At 40.4% G+C, this 18,023-nt stretch overlaps 1 protein-coding gene across 2 annotated transcripts in view; it reads left to right on the plus strand.

Moving 5' to 3' along the window:
* The window catches only part of PITPNB (phosphatidylinositol transfer protein beta), a 64,611-nt gene that overhangs the window by 10,342 nt on the left and 36,246 nt on the right, over positions 1 to 18,023 (plus strand). For both annotated transcript variants that reach the window (XM_055322354.1, XM_055322353.1), the window contains exons 4-7: positions 9,329 to 9,420; positions 10,364 to 10,371; positions 10,880 to 10,954; positions 12,537 to 12,620. In XM_055322354.1, the coding sequence (XP_055178329.1) occupies positions 9,329 to 9,420; positions 10,364 to 10,371; positions 10,880 to 10,954; positions 12,537 to 12,620 (259 nt within the window). The remainder of the gene's footprint in view (positions 1 to 9,328; positions 9,421 to 10,363; positions 10,372 to 10,879; positions 10,955 to 12,536; positions 12,621 to 18,023) is intronic.

The following is an 18,023-nucleotide window of genomic DNA, read 5'->3' on the forward strand; positions in this document are numbered from 1 at the left end:
TCCCAGGACCCTGGGATCATGACCTGAGTTGAAGGCAGATGCTTAAGCAACTAAGCCACCCAGGTGCCCCCATTACATGTATTTTTAAAAACTAATCAGAAAAAGGCCTAGAAAGAGATTCATTAAAATGTTAATGTTTTTCTCTTGGTGGTGGGATTATGGGTGATTTAAATTTTTTTTTTTTTTACTTTTCTGTATTTTTGTTTAATTAGAAAAATGATAAATACTTTGAGACATCTGATTTAGCTGACATTCCAGCTATGAATAATAAATCTCTAAAGTGGAAAGGGCTATATAAATATGGTTAATTCAAGGCATGTTATTGTTCTGAAGAGCTTATTTGGGGATGAGGTTCAGAATTCCTCTTGGGCTTTTAATAGATTAAATAAAGGAAAACCATGACTCTCTGGAGGCCAGCCTCCCAGTGTTCTCATGGCTTCTTCATTTCTAGAAGGAGCTGAAATCATTCCCAGTACCCTTTGGTTTCACTCTGTCATTCACTCATTTACTCCTCATTGCAGTCTGAAAAAGAGGCAATGTACATGTTGTACCTAAGAGGACACTAAAGTGTATGTTTACCCAAAGTCACACAGCTAGTAAGTGACAAAATGGTGACTGTGACCTAGATTCTCTGGGTTCTAATCCCATGCTCTTTTGATCACAAGTAGGCAGTCCCAAGCCCCTGACAATAAGCACTCAGGACCTGATGAGCACACGTGTCCCATGAGAAGGGAGGGGAGGTGGTTTGATTGGATGGTAAGGGCTGTTTGATGCCCATGGAACACTGGCTTTATCACACAAATATGGCCACTGTGGATAAAGCCTGAGACAGGAAAGGAACAAAGGAAAGAGAATGGCACTAATGGATCTCACGTAGCATACTCTCTGATAGTAGTGAAGAACAACCAGAAACCTGTCTGGTAATAAAAACAAAAACCAGGACTGACTATTGCTGTAGTCTAGGGGAGGGAACAGTCACAGGGCAAGGCAGTCAGATGTCCACATGCTCAAAGGCATCAATGCACAACAGGCACAGAATAACTAAATTATGGAAGGGCAAAGAATAATTTAGCTTTGAGTACTGAGGCCTGCACTGTGCCATAGAAAAGATAGCAAACATGACACAAGGCTGGCAGCACAGCCTATCAGATGTCAGTATCCTGCAAGGGCATCCTGCACGCTCAGCGTGTTGTAGAGCTACCCACAGTTCCTAGAGAGTTTTAGAACTTTCTCTCTCAAGAAGTTAAGTTTGTGTCCAGTAATATATGTTCCCCATTTCAGCACATGCTCCATTGGGTAACTTCTAGTGCTGTGCCCATTATCATTGTATAGCGGCAATAGAATTGCAGACTTGCCTGGCTAAATTTGTTACCTGAGGTCATCAGCACCTTATTGTACATTTGAGATACTTGACTTCGGAGGTCCGCTTTACCCAGTGGAATCAACATCTCTGGATTCTCTGGCCAATATGCTTTCCCATTTCACCAAACCCTTCTTGATGTAAGATACACTTCATCCTAACCAGAATATTGAGAAATAATCTTGGCAAGGTATTAGCCCATAATTTAGTGACCATCAGAAGGGACTTTTTCCCCCTTTGAATCTCAGATAATCTTACAGGATAATGAGATTCTTTCTATATTCTTTGATAACTTAGAGTAAATAGTCACCCATGGTAATTCTAAGCAGAGGATTTAGTCCTGACTGTGTTCTTACTGTGTGCTGGTCACCCTACATGCTCTAGGTGGGAGCTCAGTTATTCCCCACAGCAACCTTTTCTAGTGAGGAAATGAAGGTCCAGAAAGGCTTAAGTGACTGACCCCTGTGTCACTGCTCTTGATGGGAGAGATAGGCCATGAACCCAGGCAGGCATGGTGACTCTAGGAACCTGCTCTTGTAATTATTTTGCTCTACTGCTGAGCCCTGTAGAAGGGTTATTTTCCATTTTCTAAAGTTAATGCCAAAGGAGTTTACGGAGAAATTCTTCCAAGACCATGCATTTCATTGTGTCCCATGTTCTTATATAGTCTTTAGTCTCAAATCATCTTCCAGGATAAAGTTAAACTTAAGAGGCTACTCAGGATTATCTAGGTCTCTCCAGTTGTTACAAATGTCCAGAATAAAAACTGTTGGCTCTAAGCAAGCCTGACTCTTCATTGTCCTCTAGAAGTGCCATGTTCAGCCCCGGTAGGTTCTTTTCTTCTTGTGATGTGACATTGCCTATAACCTCAGTTTCCCACACACAGTTCAGCTCTGTCCTGGGCAGAGGCTTTCCTTGACTACTTTTATTCTTCCCTAAACTCCATCCCTTTTTGTCCCGTCTACTCATTTTGACATCTGATCATGTATTTCATGTGTACATATTTGTCTCACACTCCATTTACCATAAAAGATTGAATGTGTTTCTTTAGGATGTTTAATGTATACTTAATAGTGAATGAGGGGGAGAGGACAACATTCAGATTCTTTGAATTCTGAAGCAAGGCAAGGAAATGTGTTGCAACCTTTGAGATGGTTATTTCAGAGAAAAACTTGAAGCTCTCCTGAGATTTAAACATGAATGTAACTTTAGTTCCTGGCAAATGACCAGTCCTTTTTCTGTTTCCTTTCTTGGGAAAAATCAGCTTTGTTCTTTTACTATTCTTCATAAGCATTATATCTTAACCATCTCTAGTCAGCCTTCAATGACTGACTAGACGAATGATGGAGAATTCGTAAAGCTTTGCCAACTCCTGAATGGTCTTGTTCTCCAAAAGTTGAAACAGCAGAGGTTTAATTGAAAATCATTTTAAAATTTCATGGAGTTCCAGTTAGGAGCTCATTTTTGTAAGCAAAAGTCATTTGCCAGGAACTGAAGTTACATTCATGTTTAAAAATGAAAAGTTTAAATCACCTGAGAATGCAAAGATTAACTATATGTGATGATTTACATCAAAGAACATTTTTGAATAAGTATACACAAGAAATTGATAAATTTTATTTTTTTAATTTCATTCTTGAGTGGAGAATTAGTCAACAAGGCAAAGTATTTTCTTTGCATATAGTTCTAAGTCTTCAGTTTTGCACAGTTTAGAGTTTTCTAAATCAAGAGTGATTCAATCCCAGAAGAATATTAGAGATAACTTCTATAATGTATTGTTTCCTCTTTATGGTAGGTTTCATTTCTCATTGCTGTTCCCTTTTGTAATGTGGAAAACACTGCTTTCCCTCTCTTTTTGATATTTCTCCAAAACTTTATTTCTATTTATTTATTTATTTTCTCCAAAACTTTAAAGTCTTGTTTTGTTAACCAATTTGTGTCTGGTTATTTTATTCCTTTCCACAAATCAAGATTTGAAGTCATTTTGTACATTTTTCCCATTGTATTTACCCATTTTTTCCATCTCTATCCCTACCATGTTTTTGTTTTTTTTAGAGAATGGAGTTTTGTTTTTTTTTTTTTAAAGATTTTTATTTATTTATGAGAGGCACAGAGAGAAAGAGAGAGACATCGGCAGAGACACAGGCAGAGGGAGAAGCAGGCTCCATGCAGGGAGCCTGATGTGGGACTCGATCCCGGGTCTCCAGGATCACGCCCTGGGCTGAAGGCAGCGCTAAACCACTGAGCCACCTGGGCTGCCCTATTCCTACCATGTTAATGCAAGTTACTGTTATCTCTTTCTCTTGAACTTTTCTAGTTGCTTCTAGATTGATCTCTTGCCGTCCATTCTTTTGGCTCTTATAAGTAATGGTGCTGTGAACACTTGTATACAAGTTTCTGTGTGGACACATTTTTATTTTTGTTGGATGTGCATGTGCGCACACAAACACATGCACTCTCCTACAGTTGGGTAGAATTGTTGGGTCATTCCTTACTTTGTGAACTGTCAGACTGTTTCCAAAGTGACTGTACCATTTTTCATTCCCCCAACCATGTGAAAGGTTCCAGTGTCCATATCCTTGCCACCACTTGTTATTATCAGGTTTTGTTTTGTTTCTGTATAGAAAATTTAATGGGTGTGAGGTGGTATTTCAAGGTTTTGATTTGCATATCTCTGCTGATTAATGATGTTGAGCATGTTTTCATGATTTGTAATTTTCTTCCCACTTTCCTTTTAGGCATTAAAAAGTTTATAATTTTTTTTTAAAGATTTTATTTATTCATGAGAGATACAGAGAGAGGCAATAGGCAGAGGGAGATGCAGGCTCCCAGTGGGGAGCCTAAGGTGGGACTCAAACCCAGGGCCCTGGGATCATGACCTGAGCCAAAGGCAGACACACAACCACTGAGCCACCCGGGTGCCCCAAAAGTTTGTAATTTTGATTAAGCCCAATTTACTTATTTTTTTCTTTAATTGTTTCCATTCTGAGAAACCATCATCCAGTCTAAGGTTCCAAAGATTGGCATCAACATTTTGTTATAAGAATTTTATAGTTTATGGGTCACCTAGGGGGCTTAGTTGGTTAAACATCTAACTCTTGATTCTGGCTCAGATCATGATCTCAGGGTCATGAGACCAAACCTGTGTCAGAATCTGTGCTCAGATTCTCTCCCCCTTTCGCCCACGTGCATGCTCGCTCTCATTCTCTCAAAAAAAAGAAAAAATTTACAGTTTTAGCTCTTACATGTAGATCTTTAATCCATTTTGAATTAATTTTTGCCTCCATCCACTCTTACCCCAGTTAATTGTCATTTACTGACATGACTCTACTAAAGTGACAAAGTCAGAATGTTCTTAAATCTTTGGGTCATTCTTCTTAAACCCTTTAGTAGCTTCCAATCATACAAAGAATAAAGCCCAAACCCTTTGGCTTATAAAATAGGCCTATTGTGATCTGTCTGCCCCCCTGCTCAGCTCGCTGGCCTCATCTTCTGTCTATCCCTCTGTTCTTCCTTCCCTATAGTCCAGCCATGCTGAAGGCCTCAGAGTGGCCCAGGCAGGTCAAGTCTTTAACTGTTTTAGGACTTTGGGGTCTGTCTCTTCATGTGGCTGACCCTCCTTACTCTCAGATCATCATTGTCTTGTCATATCCTCAGGTAGGCCTTCTTGAGCACCCTTAAACCAGGTACTTGTTTGTCCAGTGCTCCATTCTTTGCCTTTACTGAACTTTGGGAGGGGTAATTCCCTGCCTTTGGTTATTTACTGCTCTATTTGCTGCTTCTTTCCCTTGTAAGGTAAGATCAGAGTAAGAATTGCCCATTTGCACACTGTTATTTACATAACCCCTGGCACAGTGGACACTCAGTAAATTGAGTGAATGAATGAGGTGTGCCCAATATATTGAAAGTATATTTCAGTTGATTATAAAATGAAAGATTTCTTATGGCGAATAAATCTGGTCTTCAGATTCTTCCATATGTTTTACATTTTTAAAAAATTTTATTTATTCATGAGAGACAGAGAGAGAGAGAGAGAGAGAGAGAGAGGCAGAGACACAGGCAGTGGGAGAAGCAGGCCCCATGCAGGGAGCCTGATGCGGGACCTGATCTCGGGACTCCAGGATCACGCCCTGGGCTGAAGGCAGGCGCTAAACCGCTGAGCCACTCAGGGATCCCCTGTTTTTCTATATTTTGATGTTTATCCACAGTAGGTTGTAGGATGGAAAGATAGAACTTAACAGTTTGCTCATTTTGTTGACAAGGTGGATGCAAAACTTTCATGGGAAAAGTGCAGTTTGAAATGATTTGCAAGGGTGTTAGGTATCTCAGGAATAAGAGTTTTTTAAAAAGAATGTTTCTGAACATTTGGGTGACCCAGTGGTTGAGCATCTGCCTTTGGCTCAGGGCATGATCCTGGAGTCCCGGGATCGAGTCCCACATCAGGCTTCCTGCATGGAGCCTGCTTCTCCCTCTGCCTATGTCTCTGCCTCTCTCCTTCTCTCTCTGTCTCTGTCTCTCTCATGAATAAACAAGTAAAGTCTTAAAAAAAAAAAAAAAAAAGAAAAAGAAAAAGAAAAAAGAATGCTCCTAGATCAGAAGTTCAGTATACATTTTGGTCACTTGTTAAATATCTTTTAAACCATGTAAGCCCTTTGTTTTCCTTTACCACTATGGCAACGTTGTCTTACCACTTAACAGGTTTACAGCCATTGTTATATGGAAGTAATATCTGTTAGATCTTAATATTATCTCCTTTCAACATAATTGATGGAACATTTTGGTTGAATTTTATCCTGAAGAGAACTGTTCTTCATGTGTATTCAGAGTTAGAGGTGGGGGAAGGACTTTGGCAAAGAATTTTTTGTGCTCTTGAACATTATTTAATTCCTGACTCTTAACCAAATCTAGAAGTGTTTACCTTGAGTTAAGCACTGTCATGAGTGTTGGTTTGCCACAAGAGAACATGATAGTTGGGAGAACAAGAAGAGGAATGTCCTTGTTCATTTGTTTTTGAGGGCCTGCCTCCATTTTGTTAATTCGGTTAATATTTGTTCCTTTTCTAAGACACTAAGCTTCCAAAGCAGAATTTACTTGCTAGGTAGGTGATACTGAGCTAGAAAACTAATACGTATGCTGTTAATTATATATAAATGGTGCACTTGAACTGCCTTGTTAGGAATATTTTAAAGTTGCCACTAATGAAAATTTCTCTCCTTTAAAGCAGAATTGAAATTTAATTTTATTTACTCCATGTATACATTTTCCCATTTCCCAGTCCATAACTTAGATTCACTGAGGAGAGATGTTTATTAGAATCTCATGTTAAATGTAAAAAGTGAGTCAATTCGAAACAACTGGCTCAAAGGTTTGGTCATTTTTTTTTAAGATTTATTTATTTGTTTATGATAGACATAGAGAGAGAGAGAGGCAGAGACACAGGCAGAGGGAGAAGCAGGCTCCATGCCGGGAGCCCGACGTGGGACTCGATCCTGGGACTCCAGGATCGCGCCCTGGGCCAAAGGCAGGCGCCAAACCGCTGAGCCACCCAGGGATCCCCGGTTTGGTCATTTTTAACTAAGTATAAAAAAGTTGATTGTTGGAATTCACATAGTGGAAAAGTATCCTGGAAATAAGAAAATAGGTATTTGGGAGCAAGATGAAGACATGTTAAAACTTCGTTGTAAATTTGGTTCTTGCTGGCATTTAGTGACTGACTGGCAATTGTTTTCTGTTTGTATCAGCAAACTAGAGCTTTTGAGAATGTTTAAGGTTTTTAGACTGTTGGGCACTATGGGAATAAATAGGATAGTTAAAATCTGTTTCTGAGCTAATTCACAGCTATATTTTTCCTGCCTTTTTCTTCTCTCTTTTTTTTTTTTTTTTTAAATAAAAGATTTTATTTTAGAGGGAGAGAACACAGGTAGGTGAGTGAGGGAAGGACAGAGGGGGAAAGAGAGGGAGGGGAAAGCATCTTGAGCAGACTCCTCTCTGAGCAAAGAGCCAGGACCCTGACATCATGACCTAAGCCAAAACCAAGAGTTGGATTCTTAACCAACTGAGCCACCCAGGTACTCCTTTCCTGCCTTTTCCTAAGGTGACCACATGAACCAATGATCTGTTTGTCTTACTCTCAGACTGACAGGCTTGTAGCTGATTTAAAAAAAAAAATTATCCATATGTGTTACATTCTACCCTGATGAGAGCTCTCCCACAGTTAAAAGGATTTTGGTTCTTTAGCAATGGAAGAAATTATTTGGACTTCAGGTATTTTTTTACTTTTAATGTGAAATATTTTCAGATACCTTGGCTTTATTTTTGTCAGGTTAACTCCCCTTTCCATGAATCTTACCTAGATTTGGAAAGAATGAGCGCTCAAAGAATTAGTTCTCTTTTACTGTTTTCAGGGTGTAAAGACACAGGTAAATCTCTTTATGCCCTTGGCATTTTGCTAATGATGTCATATGTAATAGTGCTTCAGCTTTTCCTTTCCAGTGGTTTAAATTGCCACAGTAGCGGAAGCTCCAGGTCATACACATGTTTTTGTGTACTGAGGAGGTGACAAAAGGGCTGTCCATGTTACCTCTTCTGTAGCTGCATGGCTGTCTAGCTGGTGTGGGGTTCCTTATATTCATCTTGCTTTGCTTCCAAAATTCAACATAGGGATGCCTCCAGCCATCAGCTTAATCTTAGTAAGGCAGAAGTCCTCACTGGGCCCCAAGTCTCCTTGGTTTGTTCTTTCTCCTAGCTTAGGATATTAAGTTGTGTTTGACAGTTGTCAGAGAAGCAGTTCTGATACAGGAAAAAGTATATAGGGCTTCAAGTTGGAGGATATAGTGTTGACATGTAGTTATTTAGCCACTTAAATGCTGGTTATATGAAATAAATGAATGTGTACCTTGCAGTGCTGTTGGAGGATATGAATGAAGAAAAGCATGTGAAAGTACTCAGCTTCATACCAACTTACAATTAGAGAGCAGTACCACTGTTTATTGAGCTTTTACTGTATTATGGAATGTTCTAATAAACACTATAGGTATTATCTGATTGAATCTTCTCGATAACCCTATAGAGTAATCCGAACTCTGTTCAACTCATGGGGAAGTTCAGAGAGCCAAGTGTTGTGTCCAAGGTCGCACACCTGCTAAGTGCTACTGTTGGGATTTGAATCTGATCTTTATGAAAAGCCTGTGTATGTAAAACTGCTTTCTTTACAGCAGGCTTGAGTCCTTAGAAGTGGTCATTCCATTTGCATTTCTTTGAAGACTGAAAGACTGATTTTTCCATTTGTTAACCAGTTGTGTTTTCTTCTTGTAATGTGTCTATAGATGCCTTTGGCCCATTCATCTGTTTGGATCTTTGCTGATTACCTTATGAATTGGCACAAACTCCTCATGTATTATATACTTAACACTTCTGTGACTATACTTGAGGCAGCAAATGACATTCATCATCCAAACATACAAAATTTTATACTTGGAAATGTTTTAATATATCATTTCTATGTAGGTTCCTCAGATTGTCACTTTTCTTTAAGTTTATTCTGTCAAGAGTATTTGAAGACCTTTATTCAGAAATACTCCCATATTCTAGAGACTCTTGTGTGTTAAACAGTGAATGTGGTCTAACCACATGAGAGAACTTCTGTGTTGTATTATGTGCGACCTGAATAGCAGTTAACTTTCAGATTTCACCTTAGGGATGTAGAACAGAAGCCCAACACAAAATTGTTTCTTTTCCCCCTTTAAATCCTGTATATAGTTAAATGTTCTTAAACTGTTGTTTTTATATTAATTTTCCACTTGATTACTTTGGGATTGAAAATGAAACATGTTGATAACAGTTTTGAACATGAATTATGAAACTTGAACATAATCACCTTTGATGACAGCACTCTTTGAGGTAGCCTGATAGATGCCAACAAAGAAACGGTACTATCAAAAACATAATTCACTGTTTCTCTCTTCACAGCAAAGTTCCTGCATTCGTCAGGATGATTGCTCCAGAGGGCTCCTTGGTGTTTCACGAGAAAGCCTGGAATGCATACCCCTACTGTAGAACAAGTAAGCCTGATTCCTGGCAGCCATTCCACTGCTCTGCCCCACTGCTGATGAGGAGATGGACTCCTGGTGCTGATGCCTTTGAGAAGGCATCTTCTCCCGGACTGCATGGCCCACAGGCAGGGAGGGCAGGGCTCCGAGTGTCCCATTAAAGAGACCATGTTCTGACAGTGGGCATACTTGCAGCTGGGCCAGGGCACAGGGTGAGGTGGGGGTGTGGGCGGGAACCCCTTACTAAGGAGACTCGGCCCCCTTCTGTCAGGGGCCTTCTCTTTCATCTTGCAGCTGTCCTCTTGAGTCTGAACCCCCAATGAGGGGCTGGGGAGAACCCTAGAGACCAGGCATGGATGAGGAATCCTGGAAACAAAACCAATTAAAATACGTTTCAAACCCGTTAAAAAAAAAAAAGCCCTCTGTGGGTTCTTGGGTAGTCACTGCAGGTGCTGTGGCAATGGAGAGATTTCTCTGGGTTCCTTCCCCTAGACCTTTGTGAAGGACATTAGTTCATTCCCAGATGAGAGCCACTTGAGGTCCTTGCTGACCACTTTGGCTCCAGGGGTGAGACCTGAAAGGTTACCCACACTCTAAAGTGTCTTTTGGTATAGTTTTAATAATATTTTTCTCATATTGCCACATATAATAGGGGAAGAATATAGCAGATTTCTGAAGCAGTTTCCTGTTGTTTGCTTAATTGGCCTTCAAATTGAATGAACTATTGCTTTTGTGACATTATTCTACCATTGTTTTAAAATTATTGACTCTATAACCTAAGGTACCCTGTAGTGTCACTTCTGTAGAAACTTTTGCAGACATTAGTTACTAAATGCTTTGTGATTTTGGGTAGTTTAATCATCATCATGTTAAATAATATGATAGATTGTTTTGCCATTGATTAATATTCTGAAATTTTTCCCCTTTTATTGCCCACCTGTCCATTATGCCTCAGTTGTAACGGTGAGTAAAACTATTTTTGTGTCACATACTCTTAATCGTCAAATTTTGCTTTACATAGTAATTATTTTCAGTCATTCCTTGCTTTTTAAATTAAAGCTACCCATCACTGCATGGCTCCTCCTCTGTGCTCTTTTCACCAGCCCACACTCCACCCCATGTTCCCAGTGTTAATGGGTTTTTTCCAGCCTTGTCTCAAAATCTCCCTGTTGACTTTATTTTGCTTGTGCTACTTCTTTTGAATGCCATATTTGCTCACCAAACCTCCCAGCTTCTTTAATATTAGCCCTGTATGCAGCATGACAAGTAGAGTAGTTTAAATTATTTAAAAGCATGCATTTGGTTTCCCTGATAAGTCTATAAAAATAGGTAGCTAATGATTCTTTGTCACTTGAGGATCAGTCTTATAGAGTCAAAGCACGGATGCTTATGCTGGGGAAGGCTCCCACAGACAAAAGCCCCAAAGAACTGGTGAAAGATCACTGTCATTTTGCTGTTGTGTTTTCTGCAGAATGAATATATGAAAGATGATTTCTTCATTAAAATTGAAACATGGCACAAACCAGACTTGGGAACATTAGAAAATGTAAGTTTCAACTCTGGGCTTTCAGTGCAGTGACCCTTGGAAATGGGAATACTATAGTCCATTTTGTCATCACCAGAGTGATGCCAGCTACAGGAGACCGGTACCTGAACACACCAGGGCATGTCCATTTATAGTGAGGCAGGCAAGCAACCAGCAACTAACGGGGCTTTCCCTGTCGGCCCCCTTGCCTTGGTGAGAGAGTGGACTGTGGGGAGAGTTGTTTTTATCAGCTCTCTTTATCTGGGACAGGTAGCGCAGAGATAAAATTCATAGACAACCCCCAAACCGATTTAGCCATTAATTTTAGATTTCTTTCATGTTTTCATTTCTGTATGTTTGTCAGAGCTACTCTACAAGGCAAAATTGACTGCTTTAGTTTTCACCTCCACTCTGCTGGATTAATGTCAGACGTGGCCAAAAAGCGAGAGGGAGGAGCAACTTTGAATATTTTACAAAAATGTTCTAATTTTTACAAGTTGGTGCACATTTATCCCTCCAATAAATTTCAGGAAAATCATTTAAGACTCAGTGTAATCATTAATTTTTGATACGGTATTTCGGATAACTTGGGAAGGCATCTGGTATTGATGTCTTGGCCTAGTGGCTGTCAAAAGTGTGGTCTGTGGACCAGCAGCAGCATCTGGGAGCTCCTTAGAAATGCAGATATTCTCAGCCCTCACCCCGTACTTACTGAATTAAAATCCCTGAGGGTGCGGCCCAGCATGCTGTGTGTTGTGGTGCACGCTCCAGTTTGAGAGCTCCAGTTTGAGAACTACTGTTCCAACCTCGTGATGTGCTGTTATAGGAGAGTAAGTTCATGTTGTGGTGGATTCCGCTTTTATGTGATTGGTGCCAATTAATAGAACTTTTGAAATATAATTGGTAGTATTTGACTTGAATTTTTCTTCCAGGTGATCATTCGACATTTCATGTTTTTTTCACACTAATTCTAAAACTTAGAATCTAAATGAAGATTATTGGGTAGGCTTTGGTCTGTGTATGAGTTGATCTGCCTTTTCTAGCTTCCAAATGGACATATCTTTGGTAGTTTGTAAACAGTTCTTAATTGGTTCAGAGAGTTTTAGAAATAAATGATTAAACATGAGGAATTGATATCCTACAAAACTGAAAAGCTTTAGGGTAATCAAATTCAAGATAGGTTTTAAACCTCACAGTGCAGCTTTTTGAAATCTAATTATAATGTCACCTTATGTTTGGCTAGGACTTAAGGGTTATCAAGACTTGGTCCTGTATCGTTGTACTAAACACAGGTTACGTACATTCTGTCAAATAACTTCTCTTTAAGGACTGCCAGGAAATAATGGTGACAGATTTCTGTTAATCTGGCAGCATCCTCACACCTGCTCCATTTATTTCTTAGGGATACAGGGTTAACAGAAGATATCTAGATTCCTTAAGACTTCAGACCACTAATTCAATGAAGTAGCAATTTGGAGTTTTTGTATTCCTCATAATGTACTCTTAAAGACTCAGATAAAGATTATTAATGTAAGTGTAATAGTTCTGCCTAGTAAGAATAGTCTACAGTTTGTTGTGTTTTATTTCTCTTTGTCATTTACAGGTACATGGTTTAGATCCAAACACGTGGAAAACTGTTGAAATTGTCCACATAGATATTGCAGATCGAAGCCAAGTTGAACCAGCAGTAAGTACTGCATACTACTCAATGACATTTTAACCTGTTGCCTCTTACATCTAGAAATGATCTTCTTTCTCTCTTGTATGGCCTGCATTTCTACACTGCAGTGAGCCTGGAGTTTGGGCATGGGTCTTGTAGCAAAAAGACCAGAGAGTAGGAGAGAAGGTTATTTGGTTTTTTTGTTTAGATTTCACCTTTGCACAAATGATCCCTTTGAGAAATCCTAGTAAACCTGAGAAATATAGCGGTTTGCTTTCATTGTGGGGAAAAAAGACTAGCATTATTTTTTAAAGGAATTCTCCCTTGGGCTTCTATAAATAATGTGGGTCCCTTATACATTTAAAGTATGATTAAGAAAGCTTAACAGTTGTGCAGTTTTCTACTCTTGATTTTTACTGGATGTAAATATTCGTACTCAAGGCTTTTGACTTAATAACCACCCCTTTGCCCCCCGACCTTCAACAAAAATGAAGACCTGTGTTCTCTCAGAGTAAGATCCTTGTATCACTTTGCTGCAGTTTGAAAATATGAACTCAGTTCTTAGAATATGCTGGTGCTGCTTGGTTTTGCAGGGCATAGTTGTGGATTTTTTCTATGTAAAGACAGCCAGTGACCCTCTTTATGCTAGTCTAGAGAGCAGAAGTTTTGGAATAAGAGTTCTCTGTCATAGTAAAGCCCAGTGTGTTTATTTAGTATTTTTATTTCGTGACCTTTCCATTTCATTTTCATTGCTCATTGTCTGAACATGAGCAGTGTTACAAGCCAAACAAAAATAACCCAAACATAAATGTCTGATTTTGCTATTGAGATTTAAAAGTAAACCTTCTAAAACAGTGGTCTCCCACCTTTTCTCTGAAATCACTGGGGTTGAGACTGCCAGCAGTGATTCTGCTAGGACCCCCTCTCTGATTAGAAATGTGAGCACTGCTAATGAGGGACCCTTGTCATAGGACTTCAATTTTAGTTGTGCTGTGATATGACGTTACTTCAATTTTATGGATAATTCCACTTTTGAAATTATCTAGGACTTTTTTTTTTTAGTCCTCAGAAGTGAATATACTGTTTTATTTATTTTTTAAATTTTATTTATTTATTCATGAGGGACACAGAGAGAGAGAGAGGCAGGCTCCATGCAGGGAGCCCGATGTGGGACTTGATCCCAGGACTCCAAGATCACACCCTGGGCCAAAGGCAGGCGCTCAACCGCTGAGCCACCCAGGCGTCCCTATATACTGTTTTAAAAACAACATTCAGATATCTGATTCGCTCTTTTATTTCTCTGTCTTTTCCAGCCATGTTTATTGAACATGAAAGAATTGTGGTGGTAGGAGGAAAAATCCTGGGAGTAAGCAATGAGTGAGTTCGTTAATGGGCTAGGTCAGGATATTCTACGTGCTTGGACCAACAGGTCACAAGATAATGCTGAGCAGCAGTATGGGTGCCCCAGGGAAGGCATTCAAGTTATATTGTTGGTGTTTGAAAAAGTTGTGCTGGCCAGACAAAACAATCGGATCTTGTGGTTCATGGGTTTGCATTCCAGGTTGTTCTCCAGCAGAATACAAGGCACCTTTGGTTTTGCTGGGTTCATAAGAGTAGTTCTTTGTTCTTATTCTCAGGCTAAACTGGATGCTCAGTCAGTGTTTGCAGGCATGAATGCAAGTAGATAGAACAGTTAAGGCCAATTGTGCAAGAGCCCTGGAGGCTCCTGGTCTCATTCCTTCCACCCCAGCCTAGACCAGTGAGGAGAGAAGGAACTGCTGGCCTCGAGGGGTGTGACAATAGCACTGGAGATTGGTGTTCCAGGTATAAGGCACTGCACACGCATAAGGCTGAGCGGATGCTTCCCTGCGTGGAATGCTCTTTGGGATGGATATGTAGGGAAAGAAGGGATTGGACCCGAATGAGAACTGTCTGTACTGTGAGTCCATGGAACTGTGACTAAAAGCATACATTCTGAAATTAGATCAGCTTCGGATTCTCAGGTTCCACCACCTGCTGGCTATTCAGTCTTGGATGGGTTGCTATGTGCTTTTTTAAATTTATGTAATGGGGCTAGTTATCTCACAGCATTCAATGTGAGCACTTAGAGTAGCGCCTAGTTTCCTAAATGTTCACCAGGATTGGCATCATGATTGGCCATAGTTGTGCAGGAGTTCTGAGAACTATGTTCACACCAAGCATTGTTTGGGAGTAAATAAGTAGGTATGTGTGGTTTTGTTTTTCAGTGTTCCGAGGTCCTGTTTCCAAGTTTCATTGTAGAGATTAGTAGTAAGACACAAACTTATTTTAACGTTGACTGAATTTTATTTTATTTTATTGTGATGAAATACACATAGCATTTACCATTTTAACCATTTAAAAATCTACATAGTTCAGTGACATTTAGTACAAGTACCTTTACACCATTGCTACTGTCCAGTTCCAAACATTTCATCACTCCAAAAGGACACCCTGTACCCACATGTAACAGTCATTCTCTACTCCTCCCTCCCTCCCAACCTTTGGCTACCACTCCACTAAGCTGTTTTGTGGAGTTAACTGTGCTGGGTAATTATGGAAGTGGAATCATAGCAATATATGATCTTCTGTATCGATCTATTTTACTTTAGCATGTTTTCATCCCCCCTGTGGTGTGTGTCATTACTTCATTTCTCTTTATGGCTGATAATAGTCCAGTGTATGAATATACCATTTTTTGTTTATGCGTTATCTGGGGAGGGAGTTTTGGGTTGTTCTACCTTTAAGCTGTTGTAGCTAGTGCTGCTGTGAAAAACCGTGTCACAGTAGTTATTTATTTAGTATTTATTTATTTAACTGAGTTTTCTCAGTTGTGAATACTAAAAGTACAACTGATACCATTTAGGGATTCTTAGACCTTCTCACGTAAAAAAGGAACCCAGACATACACAGTGACTGGTGCAGAAGGGAACTCTGTGTGCTAGGGGGCGAGGGACCCCTGGGCAGTGTTATAGCCTGAGGATGAGAGCTGGAGCATTGAGCTGCCTGAGGATGTGTGAAGGCTAAGTGGGGACCGAGGGGCTGGTGGGGGCGGGGGGGTTGTAGGGCCAGCACCCATTCTGGTGAGGAAGTAAGGAAGAGACTTAGTGGGGCAGGGACTCTGAGTCTGCCCTTTTCTTCTGCTTGTCCTCTTCTTCCCATGCTTTTGGCATAAACATTCACCCTGACAGTCTCCCTTTAGGTTCTACCCCATTTATTTTTGGCCTTGAATAGTTAATGTTTATCCTAGGAATTAGTATCTAATGCAAACACCCAGACCACCTGGCCATCATTACTAGATCCAATTTGGTTTTCACTTTCTATAATCGATGATTTGTTCATTTGATTCTGCTCCCCCCCCCCCTTTTTTTTTAAGATTTTATTTGTTTGAGAGATTGAGAGAGAATGCATACAAGCAGGGGGAGGGGCAGAGGGAGAGAGAGAATCTCAAGCAGACTCTTGCTGAACTCAGAGTCCCACGTGGGGCTCAGTTTCACAACCCTGAAATCATGACCTGAGCTGAAATCAGGAGTCAAGACACTTAACCAGCTGAACCATCCAGGTGCACCTTGATTCTGCTCTTTAATGTTCTTTGAAAATTTTGGTGCGTGGTGTTGGGAAAAGGAAGCTGAAGCACACATTTGCAGTTCTCAGATGACAGTGCTGTCAAAGCAATCGAGTGCCTGCTTAGTCTGTGGTGCAGGAGTAGCCCTGCAGTAGCTATCCAAGATGGAGATAGAACCTTTGAGAGGGTTGCAATCCGGGTGAGACAAGCCTAGCACAGTGAAACAGTGAACAAATGGCAGAGGCCTATGTACGGTCCAAAGTGCTGCGGGATATCAGAGGAAAGAACAAACAATCTGTGAAGACAAAAATCTGGGAAGACTGAATGGAAGAGTTGTAACATGAGAGAAAGTATTCTTAACTTTTGTCTCTCCAGCTTCTAGAAGAGTGCCTGAACTGTATAGTAGGTGCTCAGTGAATGAATGTGGTGTAGGCAAGCAGAAGTGCAGGAGTGTTACCGGACACTGAGAGGAGAGTTGGAATAGTTTTTAGAGTTGAAGGGGACCTGAGATACCCAGGCCTCATTGCCTTCAAACTATGCTCTACGTAATCCTAGGAATTTCTTGGCACTTACCAGTTTCTCAGGCTGTCACGATGGAGTGACTAGAACACAGATCTGAGGAGTTCCCTCTGTCCCCCTCTCCCAGCACAGTCTGCCTCTCTCATATTAGTTTTCACTGTACAGTATACTTTGAACACATGGTTCCATAGCTATAGAAAGTTGGACTTCAGGGCTAACCACTTGGTTTTACAAGTGAGAAAACTGAAGCCCAGATATAAACTAGTTTCTCTCAAGGTTATTTAGCCAGCGCCAGAAGTGGGAATTGTCTCAGTCTGGTGATCTTTCTACAGACTCAGGTCCTTCAGAGCTTCACAAGGTTACGTGGTTAGAGATAGATAAAAAAGAGTATTATAGGATGCTTCCATTTGTAATATAAAAGGGGAAAAAAGCGGGGACGCCTGGGTAGCTCAGTGGTTTAGTGCCTGCCTTCAGCCCAGGTTTTAATCCTGGGGTCCCAGGATCAAGTCCCACATCGAGCTCCCTGCATGGGGCCTGCTTCTCTCTCTGCCTGTGTCTCTGCATCTCTCTCTCTCTCTTTGTGTCTCTCATGAATAAATAAATAAAACCTTAAAAAATAATAAAAAACTCACTGGTGGTATTTTTTTTTTAAAGTAATGTAATTTAAAAAAGAAAAAAATGTATTTATAGGCATGTACTTGATTGCTCATGTGTAGACAGTCTAGAAGAATGTGTAAGATGGTAGGAAGAGTGATTCCTTCATGAACGGTAGTGAGGGATGGCTGGGGAACGGGGTGGAAGAGTCGTGGTCTGTCAGAACCGTGTGCAATGAATTGGGAAAGTCCTCCTCTCGCTTCGTGTATCCATTTGCTATTGCTGCATGATAAATCACAAACTTAGTGGCTAGAGTAATGCAACCTAATCAAAGGAATGACAGCTCTCCACACATTACAGGTTCCACCTATGCTCGCAGGAGGAGTTTATACAGGAATGTGACTCATTCTGGGAGTCATCTTAGGGGATGTCTGCCATGCTCTTGGTCCATTTTTAGTACCAAAAACTTTTCTCTTCGAGGATTAAATGGACACTAGAATTGAGAACTTGGTAACTATGACTGGACCAACAAGGTGGATTTTTGATAGGGAGACCTTGTGAAGGTCTGGTAATGTCTGAAAGCTCAGGCTGTGGTACCTTCACCCCCTGGAGGTTTTGGTCTCAGTCTAACTCAGTCCACTGATTTCCATTTGGTTATTAATGAACGAACACTGGTTTTTCTTGAATGAGCTAGTTTTCCCCCGGAAACTTCTTAAATGGTTGAATTTCTTTCC

Source organism: Nyctereutes procyonoides, unplaced genomic scaffold (genome assembly GCF_905146905.1).
Source record: "Nyctereutes procyonoides isolate TBG_1078 unplaced genomic scaffold, NYPRO_anot_genome, whole genome shotgun sequence".
NCBI lineage: Eukaryota > Metazoa > Chordata > Mammalia > Carnivora > Canidae > Nyctereutes > Nyctereutes procyonoides.